This window comes from Falco peregrinus, chromosome Z (assembly GCF_023634155.1).
Source record: "Falco peregrinus isolate bFalPer1 chromosome Z, bFalPer1.pri, whole genome shotgun sequence".
Lineage (NCBI taxonomy): Eukaryota > Metazoa > Chordata > Aves > Falconiformes > Falconidae > Falco > Falco peregrinus.
In genome coordinates, this window is record NC_073739.1 from 59,072,079 (window position 1) to 59,089,676 (window position 17,598).

At 41.6% G+C, this 17,598-nt stretch overlaps 2 protein-coding genes across 8 annotated transcripts in view; both read left to right on the top strand.

Annotated features, from left to right (window-relative positions):
• IQGAP2 (IQ motif containing GTPase activating protein 2) overlaps window positions 1-1,095 on the top strand; it is a 127,915-nt gene extending 126,820 nt beyond the window's left edge. For all 7 annotated transcript variants that reach the window (XM_055790519.1, XM_055790523.1, XM_055790521.1 and 4 more), the window contains one exon: window positions 151-1,095. In XM_055790519.1, the coding sequence (XP_055646494.1) occupies window positions 151-264 (114 nt within the window). In that variant the 3' untranslated portion in view covers window positions 265-1,095. The remainder of the gene's footprint in view (window positions 1-150) is intronic.
• A 3,926-nt stretch (window positions 1,096-5,021) lies between these two features.
• F2R (coagulation factor II thrombin receptor) lies at window positions 5,022-13,646 on the top strand. The gene is made up of 2 exons (XM_055791467.1): window positions 5,022-5,277; window positions 12,193-13,646. Exons 1-2 carry the CDS (start codon window positions 5,190-5,192, stop codon window positions 13,377-13,379), a joined length of 1,275 nt encoding a protein of 424 aa, XP_055647442.1. The 5' UTR covers window positions 5,022-5,189; the 3' UTR covers window positions 13,380-13,646.
• The last annotated feature ends 3,952 nt before the right edge of the window (window positions 13,647-17,598 follow it).

Below are 17,598 nucleotides of genomic sequence, written 5' to 3' on the forward strand. Positions count from 1 at the left end.
TCTACGCCTATCCAATAGCTGCTTGTAACTGTTTAAATTGTGAAGGACCTGGAGTTTGAGACGGGCATCATGTGATGAAAGTGACCCCATCCTGTTGCTGTAAAGTATGGATTCAAACACAGAGACTAATAATTTCATTTTCTATTATAGGATTTGCTTCAGATGCAGTATGAAGGTGTGGCTGTAATGAAAATGTTTGATAAAGCTAAAGTGAATGTGAACTTGCTCATATTCTTGTTGAATAAGAAGTTCTATGGAAAATGAGTGTCTTCAGATACCATGGACTGCACCCATCAGTAGGAAGTCTATTCAGTATTTTTTTGCTTTTAAGCATTTGTTTGAAGTTTGTCACTAGGCGCTTTGTAACTTTTAAAAAAAAAAAAACACCACCAAATGTTCAGAGGAATGTACACAGTGCCTTTTCAGCATTGATAATGAAGCAGAAAAAGAGAAAACAGATTAATTTAAACAATTCCAGATTTCATTGGTGTTGGTACATTCAAATTAAAATATTGTTTAGGACACTTAGCTATTGTGGTTGAATGGATTTTAAGGTAGGCAGAAACTGAATTTAGTTGAACATATAAGCCTCTTCCTATTAAAACATGTTTAAATGACCTCAGATAAATAATATAGTTCCTATTCAATTTTTAAGTATTTACCAAAAGAAATCCTAACTTGTTTCTAAGGGATAGTTTGGGCAAATATTTAGTTACGTACTAAGCCTATTTTCTGGCAGTTTTTCAATTGTAAAGCAAACTTATTGTGCAATTCAAAAATTTGTATAGGTAATTATAAAGTGACAATAACGTCTTACTGTACAAAAATATATTTTGATTCATTCCTACTAAATGCACTACTGCCTCATGTAAAATGACATTTTCTACTTTCACAGCCTTCGGAGTGGCATTGGGGAAATCTAAATAGTGAACAGTTTTTGTTCAGTTTGAAGTATTTGAATACGTAAATTGTGCCTGTCTGTCTTTTTTTAAGAAAATAAATGCAATAAAATCAGTATTTAGATTTTTTAATAGTCTTTGGAGATTGTTCTATGTAAAATAAACATTACCTAATAAAACTGGCTTGATTCCTAAATTTTGTTTGAGTCATTAAAGCAGCAATCCAGATGGTAGTGAAATAACTTTGAGTGCTTTTATAAAATGTAATCTAATGAAGCTTGATTGTCCTCACAGGTATGTTTTGGGAAGGTTGCTAAGCAGTGAAGACTTCATGGCCTTTATGCCATTGAACATGATGATGATTTTGCTGGTGAACTACCAATTAACACCTACAGAGCAAAAGTGTATACAGTAGGCAATGTGATAAATAAACCAAGAGAAGATATTTCCTACTCTCACTTTCCTCATGACAAACACTTCAAAAGATGGACAGTGAGGCATTCTAGAATGCACTGTAAAAGCAAATATTAAACAAGTATTAATTCTGAAGGTGGAATAAAACGGGGTAATCACAGCAGCAGATATATGGACTACAAGTTTAGTTGGTATTATACAAGCTGAAAATGATTACACTTACTGGAGATTTATGCATGGCATTAAATTTGGACCCTTGACTACTTTAAAACAGCTAATATTACTAATTGAAAGATAAACAGCTCCTATGGGCTTCCATTTTTCTTCTAGTCAATGTATAAGCCACTTCAATGTGATATAAATGCTGCAGTATTAATACCCTGTTCACTTAAAATAGCTGGGTGGGAAGGTGAAAGCAGCACTTTTACTTCCAAAGAAAAGTGAATTATACTTGAATATGAATTAAACTCACAATATTTTGTTTGCCTTTTAATTTGTAACAGCCTGGACTAATCCCTATGTATTTTTGACAAATTCTAGCCAAGCAGGTAAGTCTGAACAGATACAATGTTGATCCTAAGACCAGACCTTTGAGGTAATGTGTGGAAAGCCTGGAGTTCTGCTGGTGAGACATACCAGAGCCCACAGCCTTTGCGGCAGAAAGCTGCTTCTGGATATGCTGTTTTATGTAATGCGCTTAACACATCTAGTGACTGCTTAGTTCTAATGCAACCAGCATGTTCCTAGTTATTTCCCGATGTACGCAAGCTTAGGAAAGCTTATTTGGTTCTGAGGTAATGACACATATGAAAGGTACAGTCTCTGTTCTAGTACTCACCTTTTCCAACCATTTCTTGGGCTTCCCAGAAATGTACATCAAAGAGTAATTTCCATTCATTTCTTTTTAACTCCTTTATAAGCTTTTTTCTTAATTAACTAGCTCAGTTTAGGGCCTTGTCACTCAACAAACAATAAACCCTGCTAAACAGGACTGACCACAATGATTACTACCTAAATATAAGAGTGATGGTAGTACCAAGTACCATGCAAAGCAGCAAAGTAGTTCTGTGTCCACTCACTGCCGTCCTATGCTGCTGACAGCTACTAAATACAGCAACAACAACAAAATAAAACAAAAAAAAAGGCTTTTTGGAGCCTGCTGTAAGCTGCAATTTAGGGTCTTCAGAGTTAGAGAGGACTTGAAGAAACCAGTTTTATTCATGAAACAGTCCTGTGGAAAGATTTGCATTGCTGGTGCAAAACCTGAAGACAAAGCCAGTACAGCTGAACAGGGCCTAGTCAGTTGTCACCACAGAAGAAAATGCATCTTTCCTTGAAAGACTTGGCTATGTTTCAACTTTGTCTTCCTTAACTGGTGCTAATGAAAAGAAATTATAACAGCCAATAGCCTTAGTCTTTTAACCCCAGAGTTTGCATCTTTCTACCACATCTCTTTAGAGCTGACTAAGAGTACTTGGCAGCTAAATTAGTTATTTTGGAACTTACCCATTTTGATGGAGCTCTGAAGCTCCAAAGCTATCCACAAAATTGCAGAACATAATCTTTCTTCTTTGGCCAAGCAGACAGAAACACCGTCATAAGCAATAACTTTGTTCTGTTTTGCTTTCTGCTAATCTTCAAACATTCTTCTTTAGCTGTCTAAAAAAAAAAATAAAATACAGGAGCAACGCAACAAACTTCCCTCTAACAGCAAATCCAAAGAGTGAGAGTCACATCCGATTTCAAAAAGTCTAACTAGATAGACAAGCCTCTTCCTGGAGGACTGAATTTTGCCTCTTGAGATAACCTTAACCTTATCTTTGAGCAGGAGCTACCCTTCCCAGGCATGCACCAGGGTAATTGTGTATTAAACAGCAAAAAGATGGCTCCTTCCCCAAACAGTAATGACAGTAATCTTTCTTACATAGTTGTAGGCTTTTTTTTGGTAGGCTTACGGTGTTTAACAGGATTGAAGTTTTGTCCTGTAATGTGCTTCTGCCAGAAAGCAAAGCTCTGAAAAAGGTGCAAGAAGTAGAATTAAAAGTGGTAACTGGTAAAAGCTTCAGAAGTCATGAACTCCTCACCTCCATTACAATCAATCAGTTCACACAGAAAGTAGCAAGCAGAGTTGCTTAACTACAGGATACAAAAATTAAATTTGGTTCCCAAATGCAGACAGCAAATTTAACAAACACAGGATTGGGGTTTTTTTTAATTCAATATTTATAGCAATCTAATTACAAAGATGGAAGGACAGAACCCTATGACTGTTCCTTGTATCTGCAACTAAGCTACTCCCTGCAGATTTAGTCCAAGTTTCCCTTCGTGTCTTTCACAAACTTTGTAGACTGGTTTATCCCTCAAGCACTGGCCCCTGGTTAAGGCTGCTTGAAACTTCAGAAATACAAGTACTGCCAATGTATGCTTTTCTGAGGTCTGGTATAACATTTACAAATATGTATTTATTTTAAAGACTGATATTTAGTTGACTTCTATTTCAGGTTTAGATATTTTTAAGCGTTACCTTTGGGTATGTTTATGGAGCTGTGATATCACACGAATGCCCAAGAATGGCTTCACTTTCCCTTCCTAAATAGATGAAATTATCTCTGATTAAGGTATTTTCTAAATAGGTGAAGAATGGTTAAGGTGTTTTGTGTGGGTTCCTTAGTGTGTTTGGGGTGATAGAGCTGTAGAAAGGCCAGCCAGCTGTAAAACTTATATTTATTACTTCCCTTTGCTCCACACAGTTTGGAGCCAGCCTTAACAGTGCTGTAACATAGCAAGTGGTCAGATTGTGGGAAGATCATCGTAGAGACATGGACCTTAACAGGAACCAGTATTTGCAATCACGCGTATTTGTTTTCCGTGGTTTTTACTCTCAGTTAAACAGCAAAGGTCAGTGCTCCTGTAGTAATATAAGCACTGCATACACAGGAACAAGTTCTAAACTGACACCACCCCCTTTTTTGTTGTTGTTATTTTATTTTGCTGTAAAGAGAAGGATATGTGGTTGATGATGGGACACTATGCCCTAGCAAACCAAACGGTGTGCACTTGTAAAGCTTTTGACTGAGTCACAGGCCTAAGAAATACAAAACACATGCACTTTTCTCGATTTTCAAAGAGAAAAGCCTAAAGAATAGCTGCAATGTCACCAAAATATTTTCCTCTATAGCTTTTCTGTAGGTTCTAGTTCAACCAGCTCCTGATACATGCACAGCTCTGAACGACAGAACAAGCTTCCCTGCCCAAGGGAAACCCGCTGAAGCTCGGGGTGGCGGGTCTTCCTCGGGGGGAGACTGCCAAGCTGGGTCGTGAGCTGCTCACAGGCTGCACCGCGTGTGCGGAGCCCGCCACCTGCGAGGCCCGCTGCCCGCCTCACGCAGCCCGGTCCGCGCAGCCGGGCGCCTCCGGGTGACCCTGACCGCCCCCGTGGGTAGCGCGGCACTTCCGCCGGCCCCGACTGCGCTCCTGCGGGACACCGGCGACCCGGGCTGCAGGAACAGAACCCGCGAACTCAGACTAACCCCCCGAGAACCGCCCTTTGCTCTGCACCCCCCGCCCCGCCACCCTGCCCGAGCCCCCGCCCACGCCCCCCCCCCTCCTCTACGGGGTGCCAGCGCCTGGGCGGGCGCGCCGCGGGGGCGGTGCGCTGTTCCCCCCGGTGCCGGCTCTCCCCGCCCCTCCGCCGGGGCGGCGCGGCGCGGCAGGAAGCTCCCCCCTCCCCCACGGCCGGAGAAAGCCCCGGCGGCCGCGGGGCGGCACGTCGGCAGCCGCAGCCTCCCGGCGGACGGCAGCCGCCGCGCCTCGGCCGCACTCGCGTCGCCCGGCCGAGCACGGAGGGAGCGGAGCGGGACCGCGCGGTGCGGTGCCATGGTGCGGCCGCTGCCCGCGCTGCTCTGCGCCCTGGCCGTCCTGGGCTGCCCGCGCCCGCCGCCCGCCGCCGCCGCCGCCCGCCTCGGTGAGTCGCCGCGCCCGCCCCGCGCGGGGAGCTGGCGGGGGACGGGGCGACCAGCCCTGCCAGGCCGGAGCGCTCCGTGCGCGGGGGGGGCTGGGGGAACGGTGGCCGGGCTGGCGGGGGCGGCGGGGCTCTCGGCGGCGGGGCCGGAGCTGTGCGCCCGGGCAGGGGACAATGAAGGAGACACGCGTTGTGGCGCAGCATGGGTGGGGGGCGCCCGGGCTGGGCGAGGGTCTCCCGCTCGGAAGCGGTAGTTGGAGCTTGGCACCGAGTTTTCTTCGGCGCTGTGAAATGCCGCGCTACGTTTGTTCGCATAGCAGTCGCAAGGGAACAGGCTAAGGCAGAGTTAGCCTGGGTAAAGTAACGCCGGACCGATGTGTTTTGAGAACTGTTTCTTTGAATAAAGGAAATATCATAGATACGAAATGCATAGATCTGAGGAAGATGCAGTGCCGTAGGTCTGCTGATGGTGAGGAATGGCTTACAGTTGTCCCACGGCTAAAGAGGTGGCTGAGCCGTAGCAAGTTAGCATGGAGAGAAGTGACCGGGCTGGCGAGACCTGCCCGTGGACCTCCTTAAAAAACTGGAGTTGCCTTTTGGTAACAACTTCAGAAGCTGGAGTGCTGGCTGAATCTGTAGGTACCGCAGAGTTTACCAACACAACATAGTTGAGAATGTCCACCCGAAGTAGATGCCCTTCATGGTTCTCGGTTAGGAGTAGCGCTGATAGCAGCATCGGTGCTGCAACTGGTGAGACCACGAGGCCACCTGGCTCGGGGCTTGTCTGGCAGTGCAGATGGTGAGGGAAGGAAGGTAAGAAAAGCAATGCAGACATGTCGCCTCCCAATTTCTAGTAGAGGTAGATCAGTACAAAGGGCAAGATTATGCATCTAGAGATCAGCAACGTTTTTCCTGTAAAACTCGGTTTAACGTTTCTTTCAATCACATAGTGATCATAGCGCTGCTGGAGAAATAACTTCATCCCTTAAGACGCCTGGTGGGAAGACTGTTCAAGCTCCACATTACAGAAGAGGGCTGATTAGAGGAACTGAACGTGGCGTACTTTGGCTGCTCAAATGAAAGCTGAAAGGGGACAGGGCTAGCGTTTGTAATTATGCTGGGAGGGAAGTATCAGGGCAAATAGTTTTGGCTAAACAACTTTTTGGCCAAGGTCATGTGGGAATGAAGGGATCACAGTCATGTTTCTATTGGAAGTCTAAGGAAAATGACCTTATTAACAACAACAAAAGGCAGGCGGTGTGTAGGAGACAAATGATATGTGTAATGCTAGGCAAAAAGACTGTGCTGTTGGGCGCTATTCTTCCAGTTTATGGCAACATTCAAACTTGGTTTCCTGCCTTTCGCAATTATAGTTTTCATTAAAGAGGACCCCAAATTACACTATTTGCTGCTTGCTTAGGAAATAATTACTGAAATAGTTACTGTGTTACATCATTAGGAAAAGGACGATTCAAAGCCAGTTACCTCATGTGCAGTAACAGTAATAAAGCCTGGCTATATTAACATGCCTTCTGCTCTCCCCGTGCTCACTCCCACTGTAATAATATCATTTCCGCGCTGACCTGGAAAACTCTCCCCATTTCCATCGCAATGTACTTAATTCCCATCCTCCATGCATGGCTGTATCCTCCGGTCTGCTCTGCCCTTGCCCCTGCAGCTTCCCCCCTGCTCTTCCCTTGGTCCTTTAGTATCCAGTTACCACGTTACTGACCTGTGCTGATCCTGCAGGCAAGTGGAAAAGCAATAGCTTGGCAGGGGGTTGATGCTATGTGCTTGCAGGTTAGCCTACCAGGTGTACCTGCCGAGACTTTCCTGCCTGGACTTGCCTGGTTGGGACACTGATAGTGGGGTAGAGAAGTGTTGCTTCATTGCTTGAAGACAAACACCTGTGGTGAAAGAGATCGAAAAAGGAAAGCAAAAAGGAGCAGACATTGGTTGCAAGAAGACAATACTTCAGGAAAATGTGTTCAGATTGTTACTAGTCACTCATTAATACAATAACTAATTCAGTATGAAAGGAGGTGTTGGCTGAAGATTTTTTTTTTTTTAAAGACATTACGGTGTTTATTTTTACAAAAGCAAATAATTGTCATCTGTCCTACAAGACTGTATCTTACCTTGTTTATATAAACATGTCTGGCATGTGCTTCACATTCAGCCTGTGATTACCTAATTTATGGGCCACTGAGTAGTTTAGATTCTAGATGCTTATCTGCAGATTATGCAAAGGGAAGATAAGAGAAACCAACTTTTTGTTACAAGCCAGCTGTATGGGTGCAGTTGTCATCAGTAATGCCTAGAAATCAATATTAACTGTTGTCCACCAGCACACTGAACATACTTAATTGGCTTGAGCAGGAGCCTATTCTTTAATTTTTCACCTCACAAAAATATCCCTTGGCACATAAACATTGCTGGTTTGTAGCATCCTGTCCAGATTTATGGGTCTACAAAAATACTTTAAATTTTCTTTTGGAGCTCAAGAGTGCTTTTTAAGATTAGTTGAAGCAGTCTTTTTTTTTTTTTTGCTCTGTACTTCTCCTTTCAGAGAACAGTATGTGCAGTAGCCTTCTGCATATGAAAGTAGACATAAAAGGAAATTATAAAATAGCTCTGTGTAAAAAAAAAGAAAAGGAGTGCCTTTCAGGGTAAGCAGAATATGTGTATGCTGATCTTGAGATGAACAGTACGTAGTACTTCATGGAAAACAGCACAATATAGATTGTTAAAATCAAACAATCCCAAGCTTACTGAGCTTTCTACATAATTTCTGTATGTCCTTGTTGGAGAATCAGTGCAAAGACCGCAGTAAAAGAAAACTTCAGGAAATTTGACCATTATACTCTTTCTGCATAATTTTTGCCTTTCAAAATACTTATTGGGAGCAAATAAGAGACTGTATGTATATTGTTCAGTGTCCTGACTACACACCACAAAGATAAAGCCTCAGTGCTTTGTCCCGCTCTTTCTTTGTTCTTAGTTTCTTAGTCCTGTCTTTCATACCAATTTATATTTTACAAGTACCTTGATAGAGCTGTTAACTCTGGCATATCAGCAATGAGAATACTTTTAGTCATAAAAATAGTAATCCACCAGCTTTGATCTCTTCCAAAAGGATCAGGTGACAGCCTAGCAAAAATAGAATGACTGAACATTTATGATTGTTACACAAAGTTAACCTCTATTTTCCTAGCAGATTGGATTATTAAAAATTACTTAAGATGTAGTGAAATATGTTTTAGAGACATTATATCTAGAGCTTTAAAACTGCTAGAAGGGAACATGTGACAGATTCTGGTACAGCTGTAGGTAGATAAGAATAGTTCTAAAAACTTTCCTGTAGAGCTACTGTATTAGCTGTCTTGTTATTGGCTGTCTTGTGCTATCCCAGATTATAGGTAATGCCTGTTTCCCATTACAGACCTTTATGTTTATTGTCAAGGTTCATTAAGATCTTTTGAAATAATATGACATAATTTCATCCTCTTCCCTTCAGTGTATAAATCTCTGATCATCGGCTTTTTCAAATAAACACTGACACAAAAGGGAATCCAGAACCTCAGGGCACTGACTATCTTCCTTTCTGTTTCAGGAAGCATGTAGTGCACTATTTTTTCTAATAATATGCAGACACAGTGTCATACAAACATACAAGCTGCTTTGCAAAGGAGAAGTGATATGTGGCCATGAATCTTTTAAATTAACGTTAAATTGCATTTCATCAAGAAAGTTTGAATTCCTGGTCTCTGTATTATCAAGTAGCAAAGAAATAGTGAGTTTGGGGTCTCACTGCATTTCTCCGTAGACCTGGCTTTCTAGTACCTCATGTCAGATAAGTTCAAGGGGCAGATGTGGACTGAGGGTGGAGGTGAGACAGGACACAGTATGCAGGTGTTGCTAACAGCATCAAGGTTAAGTTCAACTCTGAACTTTGAAGTCTTTGCTTACACAAAGAACACATAGTTTTCACCAAGTTAAGATATTACTCTAGATGATTTTAAGCAAACTAGAATTGTTTATGACATTTCTTTGTCCTGAGTTACTGTAATAGGATTCTACTTTAGAAAAGTTTGATAATGGAGTAATGCAGACTTTAAATCATTTAATCTGAGAAAGTTCTAAATAAGTTAGCTCCATGAATTCAGGATATAATTAACATTATTAGCAGTGTTCAAGTAACTGTAAGCAATAGCTAAGGCAAAGATCAGTAGCTGATAAAAGGTAACTGGCCCAATCATAATTTTTTTTTCCTTTAGCACATTTCCATACTGTCCTAAGTTAGGAGTCACTGATGAGAATTGCGTCAGGTTACCACCAAGGGCTTCCACATTAAGTGACTTACCCTCAGTCGTTAAGGGTCAGTGGCTCTGTCGGGTTTGCTCACTAGTCCTCAAAAAGTGAGACACTGCGGCACTGCTAGCTCAGGTGAGGCAGCGCAGGCAAAGTCCTTCAAAGTTCAGGGGTGCTGGGACTAGAGAGATGCTTGCTGGAAGCATCTCAGTTACCACATCATGCAGAGGTCATCTGGGCAATACCCTCACTCTCATAGAGTCCATTTACATCTGTGTCCCCCAAAAAGATGCCTTCTTCACATGAAAGCATGTCACCTCTTCATTTGATTCTTGACACTGTTCTCCAGCGGTGGAGAAACCAAAAAGGACATGTAGACCTTCAGAGACTAGGACCATCATAGTCTTCTGTTTCAGAAATTTTCTGTTTTAGAAATGTCAGTGGAAGAAATATATGTTCACAGTATTCAAAATCTTGAATTCATAAAACTTGTATGTACTGGAGATAGTAATTACTCTTCCAAGATTTTTCATCACTCTTACTGATGTCTTTACCATAGAGACAAGCCTCTGGGCATAAGAAATTGGGGGGTTTTAGTTCTTAGTTCAAGTATAATAACAGTTCTCCCAAAAGAGGTGAATACCAATGCTGTCAGTCAGGACAGATTTCTATTGCAATAATCATTAAGTACTGGAAAGCACCTAACTATTTGATGTCAGCCACAGGCTGAAGTTAGAGGTGTTAACTGTAACTTTCTGCTGCACCTGAACTGCTGAACTAGGAGCTGACTCCTTGAGCCATCCAACTGCTTGGACTAAACTTTTAAAGTAAGGTTAAAGATTAAGGATCTATAGTTTTGCCTTTTGTTAGTCTTCTCTTTCAGATGGCAGAATAGACCCTTTTATAAACTGGTTTAGTGTCCTTCTGTGCAAACACTGAATCTCACATACTTCTGCGCATTTGTGTTTCAGTAAAAGTACTAACTGCAGTCTATGCAACAAGTTCCCAGGCTCAAATTCTCAGCCAGCATCTTGTTTTTGGGCCTGCAGAGGTTACAGTCTAGCCCCTTTGCATATGAAAACCATTATCTCAGACTCTTCCCCTCTTTTGTCCTGCCTCCAGAATGCTACTGTGACACAGCACGATACATATGGGCACAGCACCTTTTAAAAAAAACCCAAATTTCCCTGCTGCTCCTCTGATCTTCCCCCGCATTCAAGTCTGAATTTCACCAAATCCAAGCTGGGCAGGCCCCTTCTCCCACAGCCTCTACACAAAGGGGGGTGACTGCCTGCTTGAAACTTCAGCCACTCCTGCTTTTGCCATTTGCCTTCTTCAGCTGCTTTTGTCCTCATCTGGTTTAAAAAAAAAAAATTTGAATTGCTATAGAACAAATAATTGCTTCTAACAACTAGCATCTTAGGTGAATCATGCTTTCAGCTCACTGATTTAAGCTAACACACTGTCATTAGTATTTTATTTGTGTACAGTTCAACACAGGAAGAGTTGCACAGCTAAACAGGTGAATGATTATTGTAGTAGTAGTAGCAGTAGATGAATGTAACTGGCTCACTTCTGTCTGCCCATAATATCTTCTAATTCTCCTATGCCTGACTACATAAAACTGAAGCTCAAAACAAATCTCCATATGAACAGCTTCTCTAAAATAATGTCTAAATTAGCTCTTTTGATTGTTTGAGATTTTGGGGTGTTGTGTTTTTTTGGGCTGTTGGTTTTTTGTTTTGGTTTTTTTTCATAAATGTACTCATACCACGTATTCAACACTTTGTAATGCTAACTTCCTAACTCATTACAGCTACATTTGAAAGGCAGAGATAACTTTCCCTGACACTTTTCAGTCACAGCCATGAAACCATGCTGCAGAAGACCCCGCTGTAGAGGGAGCACTAGTGGCAGTTTTCAGAAGTGCCCCGAGGGCACACTGGACCCAATGTCCTGAGTGATGCAGCTGTGGGGTAGGATAAGTAGAACTAGGGAAGTGTTTCAGTGCAATCTGTGGCTACCTGTCTGATACAAGCAAAGGTTGATCCACACCCACCTTAAAAACTGCATGCAGGCTTCTGCCATCTGGGTTGATGGGGGCTGTCAGGGTAAGATGACTCCAGAGCACACAAATATTTCAGTAACTTGATGTTTTAGTTGCACTGTAACTTTTTGTTATTTTGGTGACAAGTACTCCTAAGGGGAATTGTGTGTATGAATACCCAGCACCTCATTCACTACAAACTGTATGAGGGGTCTGGCAAAGACAGTACTGGGGTAGAAAATTTACTGTTGTATTTGTGTTAAAGTAGCCCAAAGAAAACATAGATGGAATTGGGTCCATAAGCACAGCTCGAGTCCCTGCCATAAAAAGCTTCCAATCTAAGAGGAGACAAAGGAGGATATCTTACCCAAACTTGTAACAGGAGCTAAAATAAAAAGGTCTGGACTAACACCTGTGGGCAGGCTGCACTTGGAATCAGGATTTAACTTTACTATTTTGTGTTGCTGATACGGTATTAGCGTTCCTTTTTGAAAGATGTTTTTGCTTCCCATAGCATGTAAATATTTGCTTATTAATCTTAACACATTCTTATTTTTCAGCCTCCCCACGTAATGGTAGCGTACCACGTGTCAGAAGTTTTGTACTGTCTTTTGTAAGTCACCAGGATGAACCTATACCTAGTGAAGGTGATACTGAAAATGACTTGGAAGTTGGATCGGGAGCCACCAATCAGACTGGATCATTCCGACGTGAACAACGAACAGTGTCAGTGCAGACAGCAAGATACCTCACCAGTCCTTGGCTGACACGTTTTGTTCCTTCAGTTTACACCTTAGTGTTTGTGCTGAGTCTCCCTCTGAACATTACGGCGATACTCGTGTTTCTGAAAAAAATGAAAATTGAAAAGCCAGCTGTAGTATACATGCTGAATTTGGCCCTTGCAGATGTCCTGTTTGTGAGCGTGCTTCCTTTTAAGATTGCTTATCACTTTGCTGGAAATGACTGGGTTTTTGGACCTCAGATGTGCCGTTTCATCACTGCTGCCTTCTACTGTAACATGTACTGTTCCATAATGCTTATGACAAGTATCAGCTTTGATCGCTTCTTAGCAGTGGTGTATCCCATGCAGTCTCTTGGGTGGCGTACATTAGCACGTGCCTCACTGATTTGTTTCATCATATGGCTTGTAGCAATAGCTGGGGTTATACCTTTTCTCATCAGAGAGCAAACAATGGAAATACCCAAGTTAAATGTAACTACTTGCCACGATGTGCTAAGAGAATCTGAACTTCACAGCTATTACGTCCACTTCTTCTCCATCTTCTCTTCTGTGTTTTTTGTAGTGCCTTTTATAATTTCTACTGTCTGTTACGTGTGTATCATTCGATGTCTTAGTTCTTCTACCATTGTTGCAAAACAAAATAAGAAGACACGTGCCTTGCTGTTGTGTGTAGCTGTTTTTTCTGTTTTTGTTATTTGCTTTGGACCAACAAATATCCTCCTATTAATTCATTATATCCATTTTTCTTATGACAACAGCTTAGAGTATCTCTACTTTGCCTATCTACTCTGTGTTTGTATCAGCAGCATTAGCTGTTGCATTGACCCCTTTATTTACTACTATGCTTCTTCTCAGTATCAGAGACAACTTTTCAGTCTCTTCAATTGTAAAAAGACTTTTGATCCTACCCACAGTGATCAGTCAATGACTACCACTAGTAGAAGAGCTACATGCTCTACTAATGTGAATAATAGTGTCTACAGGAAATTACTAGCAATGCATTGAGATAACATGCCTTACACATGCTTAATATTTAGACAATTCCAGACAAAAAAAGAAAGACAGTATTATATCAAAGAAATGCAAAAGCTTAAACCAAGTTGCTGTACAATACATAGTTCTATGGATTCATCATAGTAACGCACAATTCAAATTATAACTGTGTATGTGTATATATATAGCATATGTAATGTAAATAGGTTAATGTAGAGGCCATTTTAATAGTTAATAGTAGTTGTTGAGTGTTTTTCAAATAAACTTTTCAGAAAAATCCTTTGGATTGTTAATTCAGTTGATTGCAGGGGTTTTATGAAATACCTTTTTAGGATTTGGAACTGTATCAGGTTGATTAAATTCTTTACTTATGGAACCATTCCATCTGTCCAGTACTTCCTGAAGAAAGCAACAATGTATTTCCAGGTTTGGGGTTTTTTTTGCCCCCATATTTGTCAGTATTTCTGAAAGTATCTGTAAACTTCATTTTCTTAACATCTTGCATCTTGGACACTGAAATTATTTATTTTACATTTGTATATACTCCATTTCAAAATAGTCTATGGTTTAAAGGAATGTGAGCAACTGAAAACCAGCTATTGATTGGTGCAGTGTGTCAGGGGAGATAATTCTCAGCAGCTAGAACTAGCTTTTCTTCTGGTAATCCTCTCATTGATGTACACTAGGCGTCTTGGTTAGGAATGTGGTATTTTTCACAATTAATTTCACAAAAAATTGTGCATTTTATATCACAATAAATCCATGTTGAATGGCTCTCCAGAAAAATATACTGAAAAAGCCATATTTATCATCTTGTTATGCAGTTTGCAAATATGTCCTTTCATGCACTTGATTAATCATCATGCATTTAGGACTTGGAAACGTCCTTTATCCCTCTATGTCTATATGTTTTTTATATTTTACATTGTGTCCACCTCTCCTGAAATTGCTGTGGTGTAGAACCCGCTAGCAAACTTAATTCTATGTAGCATTCCTTTACTACAAAGGATGCTAAACCCAAGTAACAGGAATTCAGTTTAAGAAATGAGTGTGTAAGTAATAGGACTGTACAGCAAAATGGAAATAAAAATAAGAGGGAACTTGATCAGTATTTGCCATAGGAATCTGCCAAGAAGTACAGCAATGGATAAAAGCTGTTTTCAGTCCAGCACAAGTGGTAAGAAATGGATCTTTCTGCATACAGTGTGACAGTGAGAAACTTATTTGTAACCATGGTCTCTCATGGGTTTGTGTCTGTTCCTTAAGCCTTAAGCATAATTAAGTATTGCATACCATCTCTAGATGTTTGTTCTCAAGAATTTGCCACTTTCTAAGTACATAAGCACTAAATATGTATATACATGTAGTTGGTAAGGCTAAAGCCCCACAAATGAGACATAGTCAGTTACATTCTCATTTTATTTAATATCATATTAAGGGTGGTTTTGGTTTTCAGCAAAATCCAAATGCATTTTAAAACCATGAACATCTGCTTCTTGCTGCCAGAAAAAATGACTTCTGTGCTTCCTGTAGTTAGGGGCTGGGGGACTGCTTTTTAGACCTGTTACATAGTTGGGATTTGTTTCAATGTCGTGATATTTTGTTTCATGATAGTGTTTTATTTTTAGGTAGCCAAAAGAGACATCTAGTTTGCTTTGCAGGGGGCGGTATTACACGCTAGGAGGGATGCATGTAATTCTGCATTTTGAACGTGCAAAACAGCTTGGCAATCATAGCAATTATTTACTTGGTTTTGCTTTTGCTTGTAACATCTGTGTGCTCAAGAGCATTTGTAAATGAGGAGCTTCTTCCTACCTTGTAGGGTAAAAAAATGAGAGGGATGAACACAACTTTTTATCCTTATGACTAAGAGCATCAACAAAGTTCTTGAATAAGAACAACTAAAAAAGATTTTATGCGCATTTATAAACCAGTATCCCAGCTCTGCCATGTGCACTGCTGAAGATGGTTTTGCTGATGATTCAGGCTTGCATGCAAATGAAGAAGAAAAAAAAACAGGAAAGACAGTTACAGCACACAACCCTTAAATAGAAAGGACTCACAAACCCCAGCAGACTTCTTGGTAACTAGCTAAAGTGTTGAAGTTGCCTTTGGAAAGTATTCTTATGTTGTCTAGGCATGTCTGAAGACACAACACTTGACAGGCTTAAGGAGTTGGCCCATGACAACCTCATAAAGTTCAACAAGGCCAAGTTCAAGGTCCTATACACAGGTTGGGGCAACCCCTGGTACCAATACAGGCTGGGGGATGAAGGGATTGAGAGCAGTTCAGCGGATAATGACTTGGGGGTGTTGGTGGATGAAAAGCTGAACATGGCACAGCAATGTGTGCTTGCAACCCAGAAAGCCAAGTGGTATTCTGGGGTGCATCAAAAGAAGCGTGCCCAGCAGGTCAAGGGAGGTAATTCTGCCCCTCTACTCTGCTCTGGTGAGACCCCACCTGGAGCACTGCATCCAGCGCTGGGGCACACAACATAAGAAGGACTTGTTGGAGTCCAGAGGAGAGTCACAAGATCGTCAGAGGACTGGAATACCTCTCTTATGAGGAAAGGCTGAGAGAGTTGTGGTTGTTTAGCCTGTAGAAGAGAAAGCTCTGGGGAGACCTTATCGTAGCCTTTCAATACTTAAAGGGGGCTTATAAAAAAGATGGAGAGAGACTTTTTACCGGGGCCTCCCCTGACAGGACAAGGAGTAATGATTTTGAAGTGAAAGAGGGTAGGTTTAGATCAGATATAAGGAAGAATTTTTTTTTCGGTGAGGGTAGTGAGACTCTGGAACAGATTGCCCAAAGAGGTTGTATGTGCCCCATCCTCTCAAGTGCTCAAGGCTAGGTTGGATGGGGCTCTGAGCAACCTGATCTAGTGAAAGGTGTCCCTGCTTATTGCAGAGGTGTTGGACTAGACAACCTTTAAACGTCCCTTCCAACCCAAACCATTCAATAATGCATGCATAGGCATCCTACTCATATTGATGTTTTGCAAGTGCTTCTAGCAAGCTTCTTGGCTAGCCTGCAAATGCATACTTCTGCATACAGACAGAGAGGTGATTAACAAGTCAATTGTCACACAGCACACTACTTGCTAAAACATACAGCAAATACCACCTTTTCATACCAAATGAAGCATTAAGAGTTATTCCACGTTTTAAGCTCCCACAGCTAGTTTCACACCTCTACTTTCTGTTGAGGCTTCAGCCTGAGTGGATTGCAAAAGTAAGCAAATTGCTACATAACTGGAGGAGTCTCAAACCAAGGCAATGGCAGCTCAGCTCTTACTGAATTTGGCATCTCCGTGCAGCCAGTTAGTTGGAACATGCTACAGTTCTCAGTGACTGATTTTACTTCAGTATTTGGTGGCAAGAAGGGCAGGACCTGCTCAAGCAGCAGCAATTTATAGAGCCAGCCTGAGGCACAAACAGCATTTGCATAACAGGTTGTAACTGCTGAACATGGCCATGCAGCAAAGCACAATGTGGTAGGCAGCCTTTTGAGGAAGCTGAAACAGAAATGTACTGCAGTTCAGACTGATATGCTTAAACTAACAGGAAAAGCTAACCATCTCTTCATGCTTGGTGCACCCTTGCACAGCTAGCTGGGAAAGAAAATGAACACCTTGTTTCAGGGGGAAGGGGAAGAAGTGAAAATCTGACCAAAAGAAATTAAACTCATCACTGTTACATGCTGCTTCATCCATACTTTCTCCTCCTCATTCTTTCCTTTTTTTCATAATATCAGGGTTAAGCTGCATCATTTTTTGTATGAAGCAAGCTAACCGTGTGCCAAATAATGTTTGGAAGTGAGAAGGTGTCAGGCACTAAAGATGCATAAGAAAGCTTGCTAGTGTTCCAGATATGTCAGCTTCATATTGTGGCAATACTGGCAGGGGCAAGATTTGGAATCAGTGTGGTTTCTGTTGGCAGAACACCTCACACAGCTGTCATTGGTATAATGTACTTCACAGGGGAAGGTCTGCTTCATTTAGCATGACAAGGATTTTGCAGGGATTGGTGCACTCACATTAGAAGTATTTTATCAGTCAATGCCAAGCATGCATCACCTTACAACCTGGTCCCTGCACCTTGACTGCACACAAAGTATGGTCTGCTGGCTATTAGCTCTGCATCCCTATTTAGTTGAATCCTAGCCAGAATTGTGAGCATGGCTGCAAAGTGTGTTCATGGTGTTTTACATCAAGCAAACCGCATCAGGCCA

What these genes read in the sequence shown, in the direction of transcription:
- F2R (XM_055791467.1), top strand. Translation starts at nt 5,190, where the DNA reads ATGGTGCGGCCGCTGCCCGCGCTGCTCTGCGCCCTGGCCGTCCTGGGC. An exon ending in CGCCGCCGCCGCCCGCCTCG is followed by an intron (nt 5,278 to 12,192) that starts GTGAGTCGCCGC and finishes CTTATTTTTCAG; the next exon opens with CCTCCCCACGTAATGGTAGC.